This window comes from Python bivittatus, unplaced genomic scaffold (assembly GCF_059951505.1).
Source record: "Python bivittatus isolate LINGU-HERP-01145 unplaced genomic scaffold, Pbiv_v1 ctg000610_np1212, whole genome shotgun sequence".
NCBI lineage: Eukaryota > Metazoa > Chordata > Lepidosauria > Squamata > Pythonidae > Python > Python bivittatus.
Genome location: NW_028277088.1, coordinates 8,550,941 through 8,569,773, shown reverse-complemented (window position 1 = coordinate 8,569,773; position 18,833 = coordinate 8,550,941). Strand labels below are relative to the sequence as shown.

At 35.1% G+C, this 18,833-nt stretch overlaps 1 protein-coding gene across 1 annotated transcript in view; it reads right to left on the bottom strand.

Moving 5' to 3' along the window:
* UBE3C (ubiquitin protein ligase E3C) overlaps positions 1-18,833 on the bottom strand; it is a 56,446-nt gene that overhangs the window by 25,934 nt on the left and 11,679 nt on the right. The window contains exons 7-16 of the mRNA XM_088150103.1: positions 18,352-18,505; positions 17,021-17,241; positions 16,586-16,734; positions 14,302-14,489; positions 10,077-10,163; positions 8,889-9,046; positions 7,691-7,923; positions 4,162-4,266; positions 3,888-3,975; positions 286-383 (exon numbers count right to left, since the gene is read on the bottom strand). Of these exons, the coding sequence (XP_088006229.1) occupies positions 286-383; positions 3,888-3,975; positions 4,162-4,266; positions 7,691-7,923; positions 8,889-9,046; positions 10,077-10,163; positions 14,302-14,489; positions 16,586-16,734; positions 17,021-17,241; positions 18,352-18,505 (1,481 nt within the window). The remainder of the gene's footprint in view (positions 1-285; positions 384-3,887; positions 3,976-4,161; positions 4,267-7,690; positions 7,924-8,888; positions 9,047-10,076; positions 10,164-14,301; positions 14,490-16,585; positions 16,735-17,020; positions 17,242-18,351; positions 18,506-18,833) is intronic.

Genomic DNA, 18,833 nt, shown 5'->3' with positions numbered 1-18,833 from the left:
ATGTTTTCTTCCATAGAGAACACAGCTCAAGACTTAGAGGTGTGCAAAAAATTTGAAACGTTTAGAATTTGAAACTGTTGTTCTGAATTTGAAAGGGGCTGGTCTGACTTTGTAAAAATAATTTCAAGTTCAGTCAGTAGTTTCAGAATAGCACCGGAGCAGAAATGAGAACAGTCCTTTTCAAATTCAAAACAGCACAAAACATTTCCAATTTGAAATGTTATGCACACCTTTGTCAATAGTATACTTTTTGTTAAAAATACAAGGTTTAAAAAGATGAAGTACCTTTACTCTTTCTTCAAAAGGAACCACAAAAGGCAGCTCTGTCAATATTGCAAGCTGTCGCTCCTCCGACACAGAAAGAGGTGCTGGATCCAATCCCACTTTTAAATAAAAAAATCAAAGCGACCATAAACTCAGCTTTACTGTGCAGTACAATATGCTCTTTTCCATTCCTCCTCAGCTGGTGAGGCCAGTACGAGGTAGACCAGCAATAAGCAACCTGGAGCTCTCCATATGGTTTGAATTACAGACCCCGTTAAGATCATACTAGTGCAGCCTAAAGATTAGGATTCTTTATATAGCTAAAAAAAATTGGAGAGAAACTTGAAGGCTGCTTAGCCCTACACAGAGAGCCAAGGATCTCTGTTCAACCAACCACCAGGTTTCAGGAGTCTGTTTGGAGAGCTTCAGCTCATATAGATATTTAGCTTCTCATTTATTTTACTGTTATTATTTATGTATTTATATCATTCAGAGACTGCCCAACTCCACGTGGTTCTGGGCAGCTTACAGCATTTAAAACATGAATTATAAAATAAGAACACAAATCGTATGTGTTCAGAAGGAAACCATACATGGTAGAAAATGTAGAAGAGCAGAGAGATGACCTTGGAGAAAATATGTGATGACCGTTAGTAAAATATGAGCTCAGCATAGAAAAGCAAGAAAGCATGGGGAAGAAGCTAAAGATTGGCCCACCTTGACTTTCTTGATATAAGAGGGAAGGAAGGGAAAATGCTGTCAGGCTTCCAAGATTCTGATAGCGTAGCCTGTATCAATAAAGTAGAATTCTAGTATTTCTTGTGGCAACTGTTTCCTGACCTAGTCTACCTCAAAGGGCTGACGTTCAGCAGCCTCCCTATCCCAGGGCCTTCTGGGTAGGAGCCAAATGGGTCTCTGGGGGGACACTATTCCAAAGGGCAGGTGCTGCAACAAAGAAGGCACACTTGTCTTCCTGTTGTATCCTTCCTACTCTATCCAATAAGTTGCCCCAAAGTCGGGAGACACTGGGAATGATGCAAAATGAAGACCAGGAAACTGGGGAAGGAAAATGAGGGAAAGCTTAGGAACAACACAAAAACGTGTGTGAGACCACAAGTATAGCTGACAATGAAATTTCTCAAAACAAAAAGGAGGATGATTTTAAAAATCTGGATGCTATCTCTCAAAGAAGTAAGATATTCAAGTACTATGTGAGGGAATGATAAACATCCTTGGAAGAGCCATGTGTCATTTGATACTAAGAGAAGATATACTTTTCAGCACATCAAGTCTTTGGAAACAGCTTGCAGGACAGTACTGCAGAATAGTAGACTGTTTTTTTGCAGAAAAAATTTGAGATAAGAAATGCCACACTTCTAACCTTCAAATTAATTTTAATTAGATCAATTCAGGAAAACATGTTCATTGCAAAATGAATATAGCAGAGTGAAAACTTCAGTAAATATCAATATTGGTAAGCACTTGAAATTTCTGAGTGTTTTTTAAAATTTTCAGCAAACATTTTTAATTAGTCGATATAGGTAATTGATTAACCTAAGGGTTAAAAGCATTTTTTTTAAAAAAACTGCATGTACAGCAAAGGTAAACCACTATCTAACTTCAGCAGTTCAATTATTCTGGCCAATTAGTCAATTTTATCTACACTGCCCCATCAACAGTTATTTCTTTAAAGAGAAATATGGGATTGAGTCATCAATACATAAGACATTTAGAACACAAGAGCTTGCCATTTAAGTAAATGAAAAAACACAAATAACATGGTCATATGCAAGTCAGTGACTCTTTCACACTAATTGTGTTTAGCTCATAAGGAGTCAAGTGGAATTAAACAAATAATAAGCACACTGTTCTGCACCTGTCTTCACACAATCATTGTAACTGCATCCTTTGTCATTCTGAGCACTTTCATGGGTCATTTTTAAAGAGAGAGTGATCTCTTGCAGAGATCATGCAAGGGTCATTTTTAAAGTGAGAGTGATCTCTTATTTATGTAATGGTATTGAGAGATACCATTACATAAATAAGAAATAGAAACGCAGGCAATGTGCAAGCAAAATCTGATGTTGAGTAGTTATCTTCTAAACAGGTAAGAAGATAGTTTCAAAGACAAACCATTTCATTCTTCTTGAAATGACTTCTAATAGTAACCTCCCTGTAATGATCTAAGCTGTTGCAATTCTTCTGTGATTTATTTATTTAAAACAGGAGTGCAAAACTGTAGTCTGGGAGCCACATGCTGTCATCCAGCACCTGTTCTGGAGCTCCCAGAGACCTTGTACAACTGGGGAGGCCAAAAGTATGGTCTTTGCATTTTTGGGAGTTGGGAAGTTTAGAGGACAACATGGGGGACTTAAGTTTGCAGATCCTGAATCTCTACAAAAAGGGCCCTAATCCGGACCATTTTGGGTATGTGGCACTTGATATGCCATGCAAAGCCTGGTGTAGGTCTCAAGCTCAGAAACTTCATTTTTGATCTAGGACAGTATCTACAGATATAATGAAATGGACAAATATCTCAAGTATTTTCACATGATATTCAAAAGAAAGAATTCTTTCCGTTAGAGTCTAGGGAAGAATTGCAGAATGGACTCTGGTACACATAAGAATCAAATGTGTTCCTTCTTTGAGCCAGTTCAAATTCAAAGGGTTCAAACTCAAAATTCAACTTTAAAATTGAATTTGCATACCACTAACAGGCACTGCATGGATGGATTTTACACAACAGAACTCTGCTCCTCATGTACATCTTCAGTGAGAAACCTAGGTCAAAGATTGATTAAGATAGTTTGCTTTCAACAGAAGTTATGGTATAGGGCTCTTTTCAACTACATTTTCATCCCTGCTATCACCTACGGAAAGTAAGAAAGATGACCTTGACAGAAATATGCAAGAACCATTTCCTAGGCAAAAGGGGATGAAACATGAGCAACAAAAGAACATTTGGAAGCAGCTCAGGGAGATGTCCAATTTTAGAAGACTATGTTCAGTTCTGTGATATGCCATGTCATATATAGTATTATCAAATACCCAAACAAAAATTTCACAAATGTAATATTGTTTTAGCCATCCAATTATCATGATGGGAACAAGCCAAAATGGAATTTAGGCTGATAATTCTTCCTTCTGCTCCCAAGTATGTCTGCAAGCAGGAGACTAAAAATATTTATTTCCATTTTTATTAACACAACACACTGCTGGTCTTAAGGATATTTTATTTCAAACCAACTAAACTATGGGTTAGGAAACTAGTTTGTTTCAGCTAACTGCAATTCAGAGTTCATACAATTGTAGTTAGTCAAAAAGGAAAACAAATGCTTACTACTTAAGAAAGTACAATTTATCTTGGGATCTAAAATGGCCTTGTGCATGTCCAGTTTATAAACGAATCAAAATAACAGAAGGTACTTTGCAGAAGATGTGGAACTGTTTTCCCCAAACCGATATGGATAAATGCATAGGGCTATCAACAGTCCTTAAAAATATAATTACTCAAGAGTGTAATGATAAAAAACAAAAACAAATTGTAGACCCAAAGAGGGAAATACATTATGAATACCTTCAGTTTCCAAAGCAAAGATAAGAGTTTCCAAATGTTATCTTACCATCCAAAGTTGACTGTAAGGGTCCTATTCTTCCCATTCTTCTCACTCTCCATACATGTCTGGCTGATGGCACATAAAGCTGTGTAACCTAGTAGCACATTAAGTATCATGGTTAAATATCTCATCCTGAAATCTTAAAAGTAAATTATTGGTATACATATTTATTATGATAAACTCCTAGATTTAGATATGAAAGCAGCTTAAATATGTAAATTCAATATGAAAAACACTCTATTCAATGTTTTTAAAAATTACGAAATAACCTCTATATTACCTTATCTGCTTTAATGTTTTCTTGTTCTGATAGCCAGTGATTTGGTGGGCAGAAATTCCTTCTTGTGTCTCTAGATTTCAGCATTTTCACTAAATTAGTGATTACCTAGATAGTTAAAAACAGTCATTATGAAGTAATTTCATGCAGCAAGACAGAAAACTACAATCAACTATAAACAAACAATATTTGTATATGTATCTATTTATATATAATATATACATATTAAGTTTGGGTGCGTGTATAAATACAAGACTGTCATACTGTAACACGTTTTCTCCTGAGAGATCCAACAGTTGGAAAATCGGGCTGGAGCTCAGTATTCCTCAGCCAGATTCTCACCAGATCTCTTGGATTTCAACATCCCTGATCCCTAGCCATTATGGACAACAAATCCTCCTCTGCATCTTCACAGCCTTTAGCCAAAATCATGTAGTATCTCCCTCAACAATCCACCCACTGGACAAATATTGTGAAAAAAAAAATCAACTGTTTTAAAGCATTAAAATAAGTACCAGCAGAGTTTAGAACTAATGATTATTTTAAAAAATAGCTGTTTGTGAACAAAAATGAAATAGAAGCTTAAAATAATCAACCCATTATTAAAATGTAACATTGTATAAAGATTTCTATTAACATGAATGGCTTCAAGAACAGTTCATTTTGGGGGTGGCTTTTAACTACATTTTATTCTGAAATATTCTTAAAAACAGAAATAATGATCAATCAACTGATAATTCTGCAGGCTTCCTTTCCACAAAGTTTAACATGCCTTCTTCTGAACCTAGGTTAAAAAAAACAAACTATAAATATCTAACCTTTTGTAAACTTCAATAAAAGTTAGCCAACATTTTGATTGCATTAGTCCCATAAATAATCATGAGATGATACTGGACATGAAACTTTTTCAAGCATTTGAGGGTAAATAATTTGAGAAGAATTGAAAAGTAATTAAGTAGAGATTTAGACTGTCTTTCACTTTTTTGTGTGGGAACTACGTTTCTATAAACATTTCGAACAGGGGAAAAAAATAGATCATTGTGAAATGACCTCACTGAGCATCGTGCATTCCCTTTTCATTTTGTCTACTTACCCCTACAAACAGGGGATTTCTGACCTTCTTAAAGATCACTATTTCTGTTGTGAGTCACATTAATATTGTAGAAAGGTGAGCATTTTTTTGTCACAATGCAAACATTAATGTTTGTGTGCTTCATTCTTACCAGTACTTCTGTGTTACATATGCACATACTACAAAAATTGTTCATGCATACACACACACATACTCATACATACATAACATACGCTTGATAAATCTTTTTATATTTACTGACTCTACAACTGGCTTTTTGTTGTGTACCATTCACCATTTCACACAAACATTGTTTGTACTTACTGGTAATATTTATTTATTTAAGTAAATATAACTCATCTTGTGGATTTCAGCATAGTAAACTGACTGAGCACAACACATAACCCAAACTGTGTTCAGCAAAATGTTAGATTTAAGTTCCCAAAATTCCCAGCCATCATGGGCCAGTATCTGTGGAGGACACCAGCTTGGGGAAAAATGGTATAGCACCAAAGCACTGCGCATTCCCCTAACATGTAAGTATACTGGGTCCATATTCACAGATTGTAAATTAGATAATCAATGGATATGCAATTAAAATTGCAATCTTTTATTATATCCCCATAGTATCTTGCTCTGCATTTGTACAGCATTCAACACAATCAAAACATTATCAGTTACTCTCATTGCTGCTAATGTCCATAACGTTCATGCTCATAAGTGAAATGTCTTGTAAAAATCGGACAAAATGGGTGGGATAGAGGCTATTGTAGACTTGTAGAATGAATAAGCACTCCTTAATTAGCCCATCAGGTTAAGTGCAAGCATTAATGAGCCTTTCCTAAAGTCTAGCTTGACATCTTTCTCCAAACATGGCCAAGAAGAAAGTTCCATTAGCAATATTAATACAAGCTTAGTTGATCATTTTCATTCAATTAACTTCTTTCAATTAAATAGATAGCTTGACAAAAGCAGTGATAAAAGACCTAAAGGGACAGCTGATGACTCGAACTGAACATTAGTGTGCGAGAGGTCGCTGGTATTAAACGGACTGTAAATCTAGCATTTAATTTGGAAAATGCATTTCTTCTGCTTCCACTCCTTTAATGAGTAATTTTAGCTGACTGTGAGTGTTTGCTGCAGACATTTCATGGCAAGTCAAGCACTTTCTTGTGAAACAGTTATATCCTGAATTTCTACCCCACTGGCTTAGTGTGGCTCACTGGGAGGCTGGAAAAAAACTAAACTACGTAAAAACCTAGTGATTATTATAGAAAGGTTTAATACAAAAACACTCTTGAACAATCTTAGCTGCCATGAACAATCTTCAGAAAATGGTGATACCATCTCTTCAAAGTAGGCCAGTCAGGAAACAGCACCAAAGAGATTCCAGAAATCCTACTTTATTGTTGTAAACTATAATTACAGAATACTGAAAGCTTAGCAGAATTTCTCTCTGCCCCATCTTATACCAAACAGAATCAACTTGGGGTTATTTTGAGTTTCTTTCTCATGCTTACTCAGCTGCCATTCTTCCTCCCTTAATGGTTTATCCATTCCTTCCCTATGTTCTTCTCTATATTCCTTTATAGATGGGCAAAATACAAGTCATCTTCTAGTATGCAGCCCAGCTTGTTGATTCTGCCTAGCAGCTTCCTAAATTTTAGAAATTCAAAAATGCTCAAATGGCTTCCATGACATAACAGACCAAATTCACTAGTGTATGAGATAGGGGCTACAGGAGATCCCGAAGGATCAAGTGACACAAATACTCAATGAACTATCTAGAGATCTGAACTATAAATGAAGAAGCTCACTGAGTATTAGCCAGCTTGGATGAAGCACCACCAATATAACCTCACCTGAAGTCATCTTAAGCACATGTACATTTCCCTTTAAAACAAAGGGTCTGCGGTAATTTTTGTAAGGTATCCATCTCTGAAGTTTTAGCCTGAGAATAGTATATTCAGATCTAAATATGCCTTATGCATAAATGTGACAATAAATGCATTGGAATCCATTCTGCAAGGACCAGAATGTATCTTAAAATCTGCAACATATTGAACACATTTCAAATATCAGCTGCTAAATCAGAGCTTAAAGTAATATACATTTTTATATTAATTCTCTTTTGACAATGTAAGCTTAAGAAATCCACTTGTTCAAAAAAACACACACATTGTAAAATAAGATCTTTGTAATGGCTAAACACACACATTTTACCACAACATCTTTCAACACTCAGAATTTCCCAGCCAGCAAAGGTGCTGCTGAGAATTTTGAGAGTTGAAGGCACCTAGAAAGCACTCAGGTTGGAGAAGGTTGTGTTAGAATCAGAATTAAAGACATAATGTAAAACTTTAAATGTTTGACCATTCTAGATTTGCCATCACCTGTTTCTCCATGTAAATGAAAAAGGAAATTCTTTTGATTCATTCTGAATGAATCGACCCTGTATACCTTAAAGAGCTGAATCCACCGTTTCTGTTCTGTTTGGATGCACTGCTGCATTTCTGTATTTGTGGTGACTCCAATACTTCTAAATGCTGCAATATATTCTTCACGAACTTCTGGCTTGGTTTCTGGATATGCCAATTTAATAATTCCTAAACAAGCATCGCGAAGACAACGTGATAATATGACCAGTTCTTCTAATGTAAAAGGCATCATTGATGATTGTCTTTGACCTACAACTATATAAAATACAGAACATACTTAAGAACATACTTAAGAATATATTCTCATTCTCTTTATTTTGAGTTCTCACATGGTACTATGACAGGATTTTTTAGAACTGTGGTTTGTTGATCAATCCACAGTGGTCTGGTTTGCACTCTGTGAATTCATTCATCACAATCGTACAAAAACCAACCAACCATATTATGGTTTAGTACTGTGACCAAACTAAGGCTCTAAGACAAAAGAGAAAATATGGTAATTTGAATCTAAAATAATGTCTTTGTTCAAATTTGTGAATCTATACATTACAGTGAAGAATTAACTGCCTTTCCATTCTAATAAATCTTATACATAGGTATAGGCAGTGATTCTTTCTCAAGTTTTGAATTGCAATTCTCACAATCCCTTACTATCAACCATCCTACTTGGGTCAGATTACAGTTGTAGTCCAACTATCTAGAAGACATTAGTTGCTCACCCCTATACTACATGAATAATACAGTTTCACTCTAAATCTATACCTGTTCTACACCCCACTGTAATCTAATAAATACCAGATGTCATACTGAGACATTTCATTTAATGATAGCAACCAGGACTGCTGGAATTGCCATCACTAAGTGATGCAGTCACATGATGTCGTGCTTTACAACCGTATCACTTAACCATGGAAATTTCAGTCCCAACTGCCATCATAACCAGAGGACTACATGTAAGGGCTCTTCTGTTCTACATACCTTTTAAAACCTTTACTATTTTACAGTATAATCTGTGTTCCGTTTTCAGATTAGAAAATTAAAACACAAAGGGAACAAAGCAGTGCTTATAATTAAATAATAAAATATTAAGTAACTAAAAGTGCATACTCAAAAAACATTTTATGTTTTCAGATGGAGGAGGACATTCAACACGAATGTGTTTATAATGGTGTTGTTATTATGAGTTTTGAGAGAAAACCCACAGAAGACGATGCCCTTACCTTCTATAGGGTCACCAAAGAATTCATTATCATGGATAGAAATAAGTGAGTGACTAAACAAGGAGCTAAAAAGGTAGAAGAGAGGGATGATCCGACTAGAATCTTCTAACGACATTGGGGAACCACGTGATATTACTTGAAGAAGCGGCACCATAGACCTTAATAAAAAATCAAAAGATCCACTTAAATCTATGGCTTGGGTGTGAAATGAAATGATTAGAAATTATTTCTAACATCCCAATTTGGAATTCATTCTGAAACATCCTCTTTTAGAAGCCACACAATATTTTTATTATTTATTATTATTATTATTTATTGGATTTCTCTCCCGCCCATCTCCCCTACAATAGGGGACTCTGGGCAGGTTACAAAAACATTAAAACTATAAATATATATAAAATACATACCATATATACAAAATACATACCATATATACAATTAAAATTTTCGGGGTATTTCAAAGGCAGCCCACCAAATTTAGGTTTAAATATTACTTATTGTGCAGCAGTAAGTAACATTTAAACCTAATGAAATAATAAAAATAAATTGTAATGAAATAAATGTTAACATTTTACACACCTATTTATAGTATTTTTCTCTAGACAGTAGCATAACTGGGCAAACACAGGATTAGGGGTGTAAATTCTGTTGAAATCCAAAACATTTGTAATTTATCCCTGCCCTCAGCTATCAGATGAATACAGAAATATTCTTTACAGAATACAATACCACACAAAATCAAACTATAAATCCAGCATGCACACACTTTTCACATTCTGACAGAAAGGAGCACTCACAAGAAGCCACCATCCATCCACCAGCACAGGTGACCCTTCACAACCTCCTGTAGAAAGCAGGTTGCACTGCTAAAGTGGAAATCTACATACATGCCAATCATATCTCAACAATAAGGATAAAATAAAGGGACCAAAAAAATCACACTGTATTCAAGTAGTGTGTATAAAATAGTGATTTAGAAGAGACATGTTCTCTTTTTTAACATGTATAGAAGGAAATGCCTCTTAAAGTAGTTGACTGGTTTTTAAAAAATGAAATAAAGGTTGCAGTTTTCATAAAAACATTAATTAATAATTCAGCCTTGTACTGTGAAGTAATTTTGCAACTGTTTCAGTCAATACTGTACATGATACTCTTTATTTTTTCTGTATTTATAATGTTACTACATACCCAGTAATCATTCGTGTTGTCATTGATGAGATTAAATACCAAAGATGCCTCAAAAACCTGGCATTAAAAGCTAAACTGTACAAAAGTCTAAAAGGAAAGAGAGAAAGTATAAATTTTATAAAATATCTTTGTTAAACTTTTCTTTCAAAATTTATCCAAAGCTATCATTCATAGACAAATATTAATTCCAGGGTTCTCCAGCTAGTTTTATCACATATCAATACCGAAAGTCTTTTCTATTAAAGAAAAAGCAGTGTAAAATAATCAGAGATAACCTGGATAAACTATGCTTTTTCATGTTTCACCAATCATCTGAGACCAATTTAATATATACAAATATATTAATTGTAAAGTTATTTTAAGATGATATAATAAAGCCAAAAGCTGGACTACATTAAGATAGAAAAAATCTTTTTATCAAATTTAATTATAAATTTATCTTCTGTTTATAATCCTGCTTATAATGACACAGTTTAGCAGTACCATACATTTAGTCCTATTACAATTATTTGAAATTTCCAAGGTATCCTTATGGAAGGAATGAACTGAGTTCATAAATGTCACAGATTCCAAAATGTACCCTATAATTTGTAATTTTGGAAAAAAACAGAAAAGTCACAAATCTCTTTTAAAGTATATGAATATCTAATGTTACATTTACTATAATGATTTTCAATTTCCTAGCTATCGAATTACCATTATACCCTTATCTCCAGACATTTTTATTTATTTTTGTATCTTGCTTCAATCAAAAGCAATTTAAAACGTTCATGGCAGGCATAAAATCAAATATTAATAAAATAACTTAAAGATAAAACCATTCAAATTGTTTGAAATTGTAAAAGCAGAGGTAGTCCAACCTGGTCAGAAACCCTCTGGAAGTTATGCTTTCAATCTCTTTTTGAACACAATCAGGGAGGGGGCCAGCCTGATCTCCATAGGGAGACCGTGGCAGAGACCGATACTGGTATCACCTCTCCTGGCCCCAGCTCTTTACCTCCCCAGAGCAGGACACTAGGAGCAGTTTCTCCCTAGATGACTGAACAGGTCAGGCCAATTCCAGTTGGAGCAAACAGTCCTGAAGATATCCAGAGGCCAAGCCATAAAGAGCTTTATAGGTCAAAACCAGCACTTTAAATTGCACCCAGAAGCTAACTGGTAGTCAGTGTGTGGTCTGTGGCATAGATGCAATGTACTCGATATTACCACATCCGCTGACAGTAAAAGAAGTTTAACGAAATTTACTGTTTTCAAAATAACAACTCTTGCCTTACACCTTGAACTGCTATAAAGCATAGCCAGATGATACTGAATTTTCTAATTATTTACTTCTGAAACCATATATGCCAAATTTTCCTTGCAAATTTCTCAATATTCATTACATACACAAAATTCTCTCTAGCTGAACACAAAAATCCTCCTACAGCATTTTTACAAATTTTAAGAATCAAACTTTCCATTATGTATTTATAACTAAGAATTTTCTATTATGTACTTTTGCTTGATAGCCTATAATCCAGAAAACTATTCTCCTTTGGAATTTCCAGTCCTTGATAAAACACCACCATAATTTCATTTTTTTAATTAAAACTTCTGAATTTATTTAATATTATCTGTATTCTATAATCTTGTTTTTTTATTACTGTTAATCAAATATTTTTGTAACTTTAATAATCTAATTAAAATATTATTCATAATCACAAATACCATATATGGATTAAGTGAAGAGGAAGCATATACATGACAGTTTGATTTACTTTGGCGACCAAAGGGCATCCTGTAGGTTTTGTTGCATTTATTATACATATTTTTGATAAAAGATCCTATAGTACTGCTTCTTTATATGAAGTAAGCATTCGATGAAAATCCTGCAGAAAATCCTGCAGTATATGGTGCTAATTAGGCACCATGTACATATACATACATACATACATACATACACACACACATATAAAAAAGGCTCTAAATGTATGTTTTGCAAAAGTGTTAGGGCTTGCCTTTTCTTTTTTTTTAAAAAAAAAAGTGTTAAATTCTTGCTAGTAGATTGGGAGAGATTAAATGACCCATTAAGCTTTATTTAGTCAAGGCACTGCTATAAGTTAATTACTTAAAGGCAAGATTTTCAATTTAGGCCATAAATTGGGTCCGGTTTCCCACTGAGACCATTTAAGTTAATGAAGAGAATACAATACAAAGAGACAGCTCATACAGCTGGACAGAGGTCACTATAGTAGGGCAGCATATTTTGACACTTCCTTTAAACTAGAAAGAGTCACAGGTAGAAGGGAACAGTTGTGACTGCAATTACATAAGATTAAGTAAGCCACTGAGATCCCTCAGCATACAACTGTAAATGAACGTTGCTTGTCTCCCAATGGCCCTCTGGGAATCCTGAACCAATACAGAAAATGCACTCTAAACATTTTAATGCAATGGCAGAGATTTGTCTATGATTTTTTTTTTAATGTCAAGAGTAATTGCATGATACATTCTTAAATGTGGTTTTCAAGGTGAAAAACGTTTACATGAAATACAACTGCTCCTCAGAGATACCATAATAAAGTCACCAGACACACGGAAGTAGATTGTGATTCTTTATACTGCAGCTACAATGCCAAGATTCCATCAACTCATCTACCCAATATGAGCTGAAGAGTAGCAAATGCATTACCAGTGAATTAGCAAATGAAATGTAATTATTCAGAAGTTGGGCAATAATCAAGGTGTAAATCTCAACATTAACGCACACAGTTAATGCATACTTTCAATGAGTGAGAGGTTGCAATTAACCAAGAGGGCAGGCTTGAATGCAAACTTGACTTGAAATGGATTGCCACCGCAGGAGGCCAAAGCACCAAGTAGTAATCAAATCAAGAGCTTCAAGAAGCAGGTGTTGCACAGGGGCAGCAAAAGTGGGGCAGGCAGATTGGTGCCACGTGAAGAGCAGCATCACACAAACCCTCTTGTTAGTATTACTCTCGTATCTACTCATGAAAAAGACTGAGAGATCAGGGTGTAACACAGCCACTGCTTTGCTTTGCACAACAGTATACACTAGCATTCCTGAAAATTCTGGCTTATCAGCAACAAGAAGATAGACTGAAGCATCAACGTCTTCTTTTAGGCTTATCACAAGATGAAGGGGGGGAGTGACACAGGTAGAAGAGGATGACCACAGTGGAAAATAGTATTTATTCCACAGAAGACTGAATGTCAGCACATATGCAGAACTACATGCATCTGCCAGAATTCCTGCCACTGTCATTTTAACAAAACCTTTGTGTTAAAGGAGACTTGGATATGGTCAAACTTCACACACTGAAATTAACCATTTTCATAATGTGGAAACACCAACAAAATATATTTACACAAAGAGCAGCAGGATTTTAAACACTGCTCCTTGAAGAAAACTAGAGGTTACAGTTGTACAATTAAGACCATAGAGACATCACTAATTAATCAACTTTCTTACACAATTCGTCAATAAACCTCATGTCAGAGCAATGATCCGTTTAAATCCCATAATTACTATTCAAGGCAATAGACTAACTGCAATAAAGGCAGGCATACTAATTCGGCTTCTGCTATGATCTCCGGATCTCACATCCTGCTCTATTGCAATTAGTTGACAAAGACTTAATTACCCTAATCAGACTACCACAGTTTCACTGACATCTTACTTCCTTGAAAAGCTATAAACAGAAGTAAGCTAAACAGAGAACACCAATTTGTTTTCTGCACCACTGTTTACAAAGCAGTTTGAATTATTTGTGCTTTACTGCATTCCAAAACTACCAGGCGTATTTATACCATGCATGCAATCAAGCAACTTTATTATGACCACAACCCAAATTCAAGAAGTATTTATGATGGTAGGGAAAGGACCAGTAACGTTGTATTACTGAATGTATTAACTTTGCATTTACCATTGTTCGTGTTTTAGAACCATAAAGAGGCATCTATGATTATATTTCTGAAGACAAACTAGTGGCATTTTTGTCAGTTTTCAGTATTTCAGAGGCCTACACTTTCAGCTAACATATAATCCCATCCAATCAATATATCTCACATTAACTAGCTCTTTTTAAAACTTTTTTAATGACTCACAGCTTATCACAAAACAGATTAACCAAGAAGTAATGTTACAGACACATACAAGAGTGGGTCAAAATCATCTCAAGTGTAATAAATTAGGTACATGAACTCACGTATTTTTTACACTTGCCTGACTTTTGGCACCATCATTCGGTGCTGCACCATCAATGTATGGCAAATGGAAGCCATCAGAGTGAAGACTTCTTCACTAGCTGAATCTCTCCAAACCATGTTTAGCAGGGTGTTTGTCTGCTGCTTTGTGTCCAGCTTTGAAAGACACTCTTCAGTTATATATTGGACTGATATTCTTCCATCTCCCTGTAAAATTAAAAAAGAGGATGGTTACATTCCAACTGGTCACACTGAATTATTTCAAAATTAAAAACAGTTTATGAAAACACTTAAAAATGAGCCTTCAAGACTCTTAAATCAAGCAAGCAGGTTTTAACAGAGTATGGTCCTTCAATTCAGGCATTTTTCAAAGCAACGTTCATAATAAATTACATCTACAATTCTATGTATATGGGAGGAAGCTGCACTCTATGTTATTTCCAGGGAATAATACGTAGAACAGCGTGTTAATCATAATTAGTAGTTCTCAGATTTGAACAATATGTTAGAGAGAAAACATTAACTTTAATGTTTCTTCACTATTTGAAGTTGGCAAATAAGAATTGCATTTCTAAATCCATACAAAGTAAAGGGAGGGTTTTTATTCACAATCTACAAGACCACTTTTCTGAACAACCGCTAAATTCAGTGCCCCCATTAGAATTCCATTCTTTCTCACAATAAATCACAAAACATTATGCAGTGACTTGTGCAATGTTCTACTTGACTGCAACTGACACGTCTAGCTATATAAAACCTATTCTCAGCATTCTGCAACATCTGGAAATGAACACTATCTATACACAAATACACACTGTTAAGCCTTTTATTTTTTCCACTGAATACAAAGAAACTTATAAACTGTCCAATTGTCAGCAAAACCAAAGCTAATATGAATTAAGATACTGTAATTAATGTACTTTGAAAGAAATTAAAAAAAAGAACCCCCTCAAGTTATAGCAAAAAAACCTGATCAAGCTTAAGTGTTGCCATTATGGATTTTTTCACAACCACTTTAATAATAAAAGTATCCAGGAAGTGCTTCAAGACTTGAAGCTGAGGTACTAAATTCCTCTCTGAGAAAGAATATGGTCCCTTTTGTGGTAAAAATAGCAGTTGTGTGGCTATTATTAAAGAAGTCATCTTTCTGCCCTCAAAAATTTGACAACTACCTCTTAGCAATTAAGTTCCACTCTTTTGATAGGATGTTGGGAGAACATCATGTTCTCTTCAGCTCCAAATTTTTTAAAAAAACAACTAAATCCATTCAAGACTTTTCTCCCCCACATTGAACGCTTTCTGCCACCTTCACAGATTTTAAATTTGTTTTGATATGCTCCCCACAGGTAATTTTTAGAAGGGCTCTACAAAAACACTTACTTAAGAATCAGGTGCAACTTTCAAGGGCATCTGTCAGAAGTAATCGTCTACCGAAAAGGATGTTGCATTTTAGCACCCTTATTTTTTCCATTTTTATATTAACTCATTAGTTATCTTACTGATCCACCTCTCAATCTCCACTCTACATGCACATGATGCAGCCATCCTCCCCATGAAATCAGTGAGTATGAGAAGTGTACGTGTGTTAAGTCACTTATTTTAAGGCTGAGCATCTAAATGTCAATTACAAAAAAACAAAAGTTGTATTTGCAAACACCAACAAAAAATGTGTGGTAATACATTCAAACACATAACTATTAGGTACTTGGAAATACTCTTTCAAGAATCAACAAGGGGTGTACACACTTTACCTACACCTGTAAATGTGCCCAAATAACTGTGGTTGCAATTACCATTTTTTTCCACCACAGGCAGTTACTGGAACAACCTGATTTAGCCAATGTTATTTACTTCCCAGGCCGCTGCAGAGTATTTTATGAAGGGTTACCTCTGAAGATGATTCAGAGACTATAGCTGGGATTAATTGAAAGTACTGGTCTTAACTTTAAAAGCTCTTAATCACCTTCATTCATACATTCCTGCCTTTATACTAAGAATTGTCTTGGGAATCTCTCTCAAGCATTCATTGTGAAGGTCCATGAAACTAGTCTGGACCTGTCTATACTTGTCCCTACTACTTTAGCACTTAAGCGAGTCTTGGGCAATATTCTTCTAAAGAATGCCTTTGACTGATGTCATAGATTTTTACATCAGCAGACCGGTTTAACAAAGTATTTCTGGGGATCTATCCTGACACAATCAACTTTTTACTTTGTTGCTCACCTCTTCTGTGCATTGCTTTGGGAAAAAAACAGGCCTAAAAACAGCTTTATATTATCTAAAACAGGAAATAAGGAGCTTACAGGCACAGATGACATCTTACTAATTTCTTCATCTTCAGAGTCACTTGCTGAGTCCTGACAATCTGTACCTGACATTGAGACAGGTAACTGAGAAAGAAATGACTGGAGCACCCGCAAATACACAAGCAACCCTTCTTCTGAAAGAGAACCTATAGAGGAAAACATAATTAAACCCATTATACAGAATATACAAATACTGAAGAGATCACTTAAGAATAAACATATTCCCGCTATCTCTGCAGATACGTGGCCAGAAGACCAAGAGAAAACCCCAAGGTAGTCATTCAGCATCTTCTAGCAGCTGCACTGGCACTGTGGCTTGGAAGAGCAGAACCAGAGGGTGGCAAGCAAAGTGCCATTTCAAATGATTCACCATCAATCAAATGATTACATGTAATAGGGCATATAACAAATTTATATTTAAAATTTGCATACCTAAGTAAGTTTCACCAGCTATTAGAACAAAGTAAAAAAGCCAAGGAGCTCTCTCGCTTTTCCTCAAACGACTACTTTCTGTTAATAATAGTGCATTCAGAAAGAGTTCATAGGGAAAACAGGTCTCTACATCCGCAAGTGCTGGAATGATGAAATGGAATATCTGGTCTGTAAAAGGTGCTGCCAGGAACTCTTCTGTAAAAGCAGCAAAAACCTGTTGCCTGCAGCAGACAGAGAAAACATTCTGCTAATAGAGCATGTAACAACAACAACAACAACAATAATAATAAAAAATTAATAAAACTTGCAAGCTGCCCAGCCCTCAACAACTCTGGGCAGAATTAAGCCTTCATTCATTCATTCATTCATTCATTCATTCATTCATTCATTCAACTTGCATGGCCACCCATCTCAACAACTGACTCTGGGCAGCAAACACAATTAAAAATAAAAAACAAGTACAATAATACAAAAATTAAAATACATAGCAGCCAAGAATAAATCATACACCATAAACACTAATAGAGCCAAGAAACAAGTCTCTGCACACACTCGGGGCCTCAGCCCTGGGCACAGAATCAGGTCTTTAAGGACTTATGAAAAGCCAGCAGGCTTTTATGGTCAATTTTATATTAATGGTCAGAAGACCATAACCATTACAAAATAAAAATTAGGATAAAGAAATACTACTACTACTACTACTAATTTATTAAACTTGCATGCCACCTGGCTCTCAATTACTCTGGGTGGCTTTATTTATTTATTTCTTTGCTCGCTTACTTACTTTCTCACTTATGGTCAAAAGGCCATAACCATTGCAAAATAAAAATGTGATAAAAGTATACTAACATACAGGATATAAGAATACTTAACCAAATAGCATTATAAGTTCCAAATTATCCATTCCAGCACTAGACCCATGTCCTCTTTACAACAATTGCTACTAAAGAAAATTTAGCAACCTTTTTGGTTATTTCAGAACAGAAGTCACAAGTCACCAGGAGATTCACAATACCATCAATTTATAGATCTCAGCATGTGTTTTACCCAATGACATTGGACAAATTTTTATTAATTCTATATTAGATCTCAGGCCTCAAAATTATTCTGAATGTCTGCTTTTCTTTATGAGCCCACAAGCAAGCAATGAAATCAAGACATCGTTCAGAAGTCCTGAACTAGCAATTCCACAAAGCTTCCTATACTTGCTCCATTAAAGTATCATTGCCTCTCTTCATATTATGACAATATGCAGAAATATTAAACTAGTCTAACAGTTTACAGTTAACAGTTTGCTCTCAGATTAACAACTAAGAACATCCAATGCTCACCTGGCATCTTCAGGACAGGAGCTATAATTAAAGTGCAACGGCTTCAGAACATTCTCTAACAATATTTTTGCAATAGGAACCCGAGAGACATCAGAATACTCAATACTTGATGGAAGCTTGTTATTTATTAGGAGATAAAGAGATCTGTAGTATCCTAAAAGAAAAAGACAACTTAAAAGGCAGCATCAAAACACTCCTGCCTATTTATTTTTAAGTAATGACAAGCCATTCAATACATTTCAGTAGGATAGCTGCCTTCTCTATTGCAGCAAGCACAATAAGGCATTTAATAGGGTCATAGCTAGACATCAGTGCAAAATAATAATCCATTTATCAGCCTGCCTACTCAAAAGTCACAGCAAATTCAGCAATACTTACTAGATACAGAGTACGGTTAAGAATGCAGCACTAATCATATTCAAAATTAAGTTTAAATTTTTTTTTTAAAAAAGCAAGAATTTTAAAAAATGAAAACTAGTTAT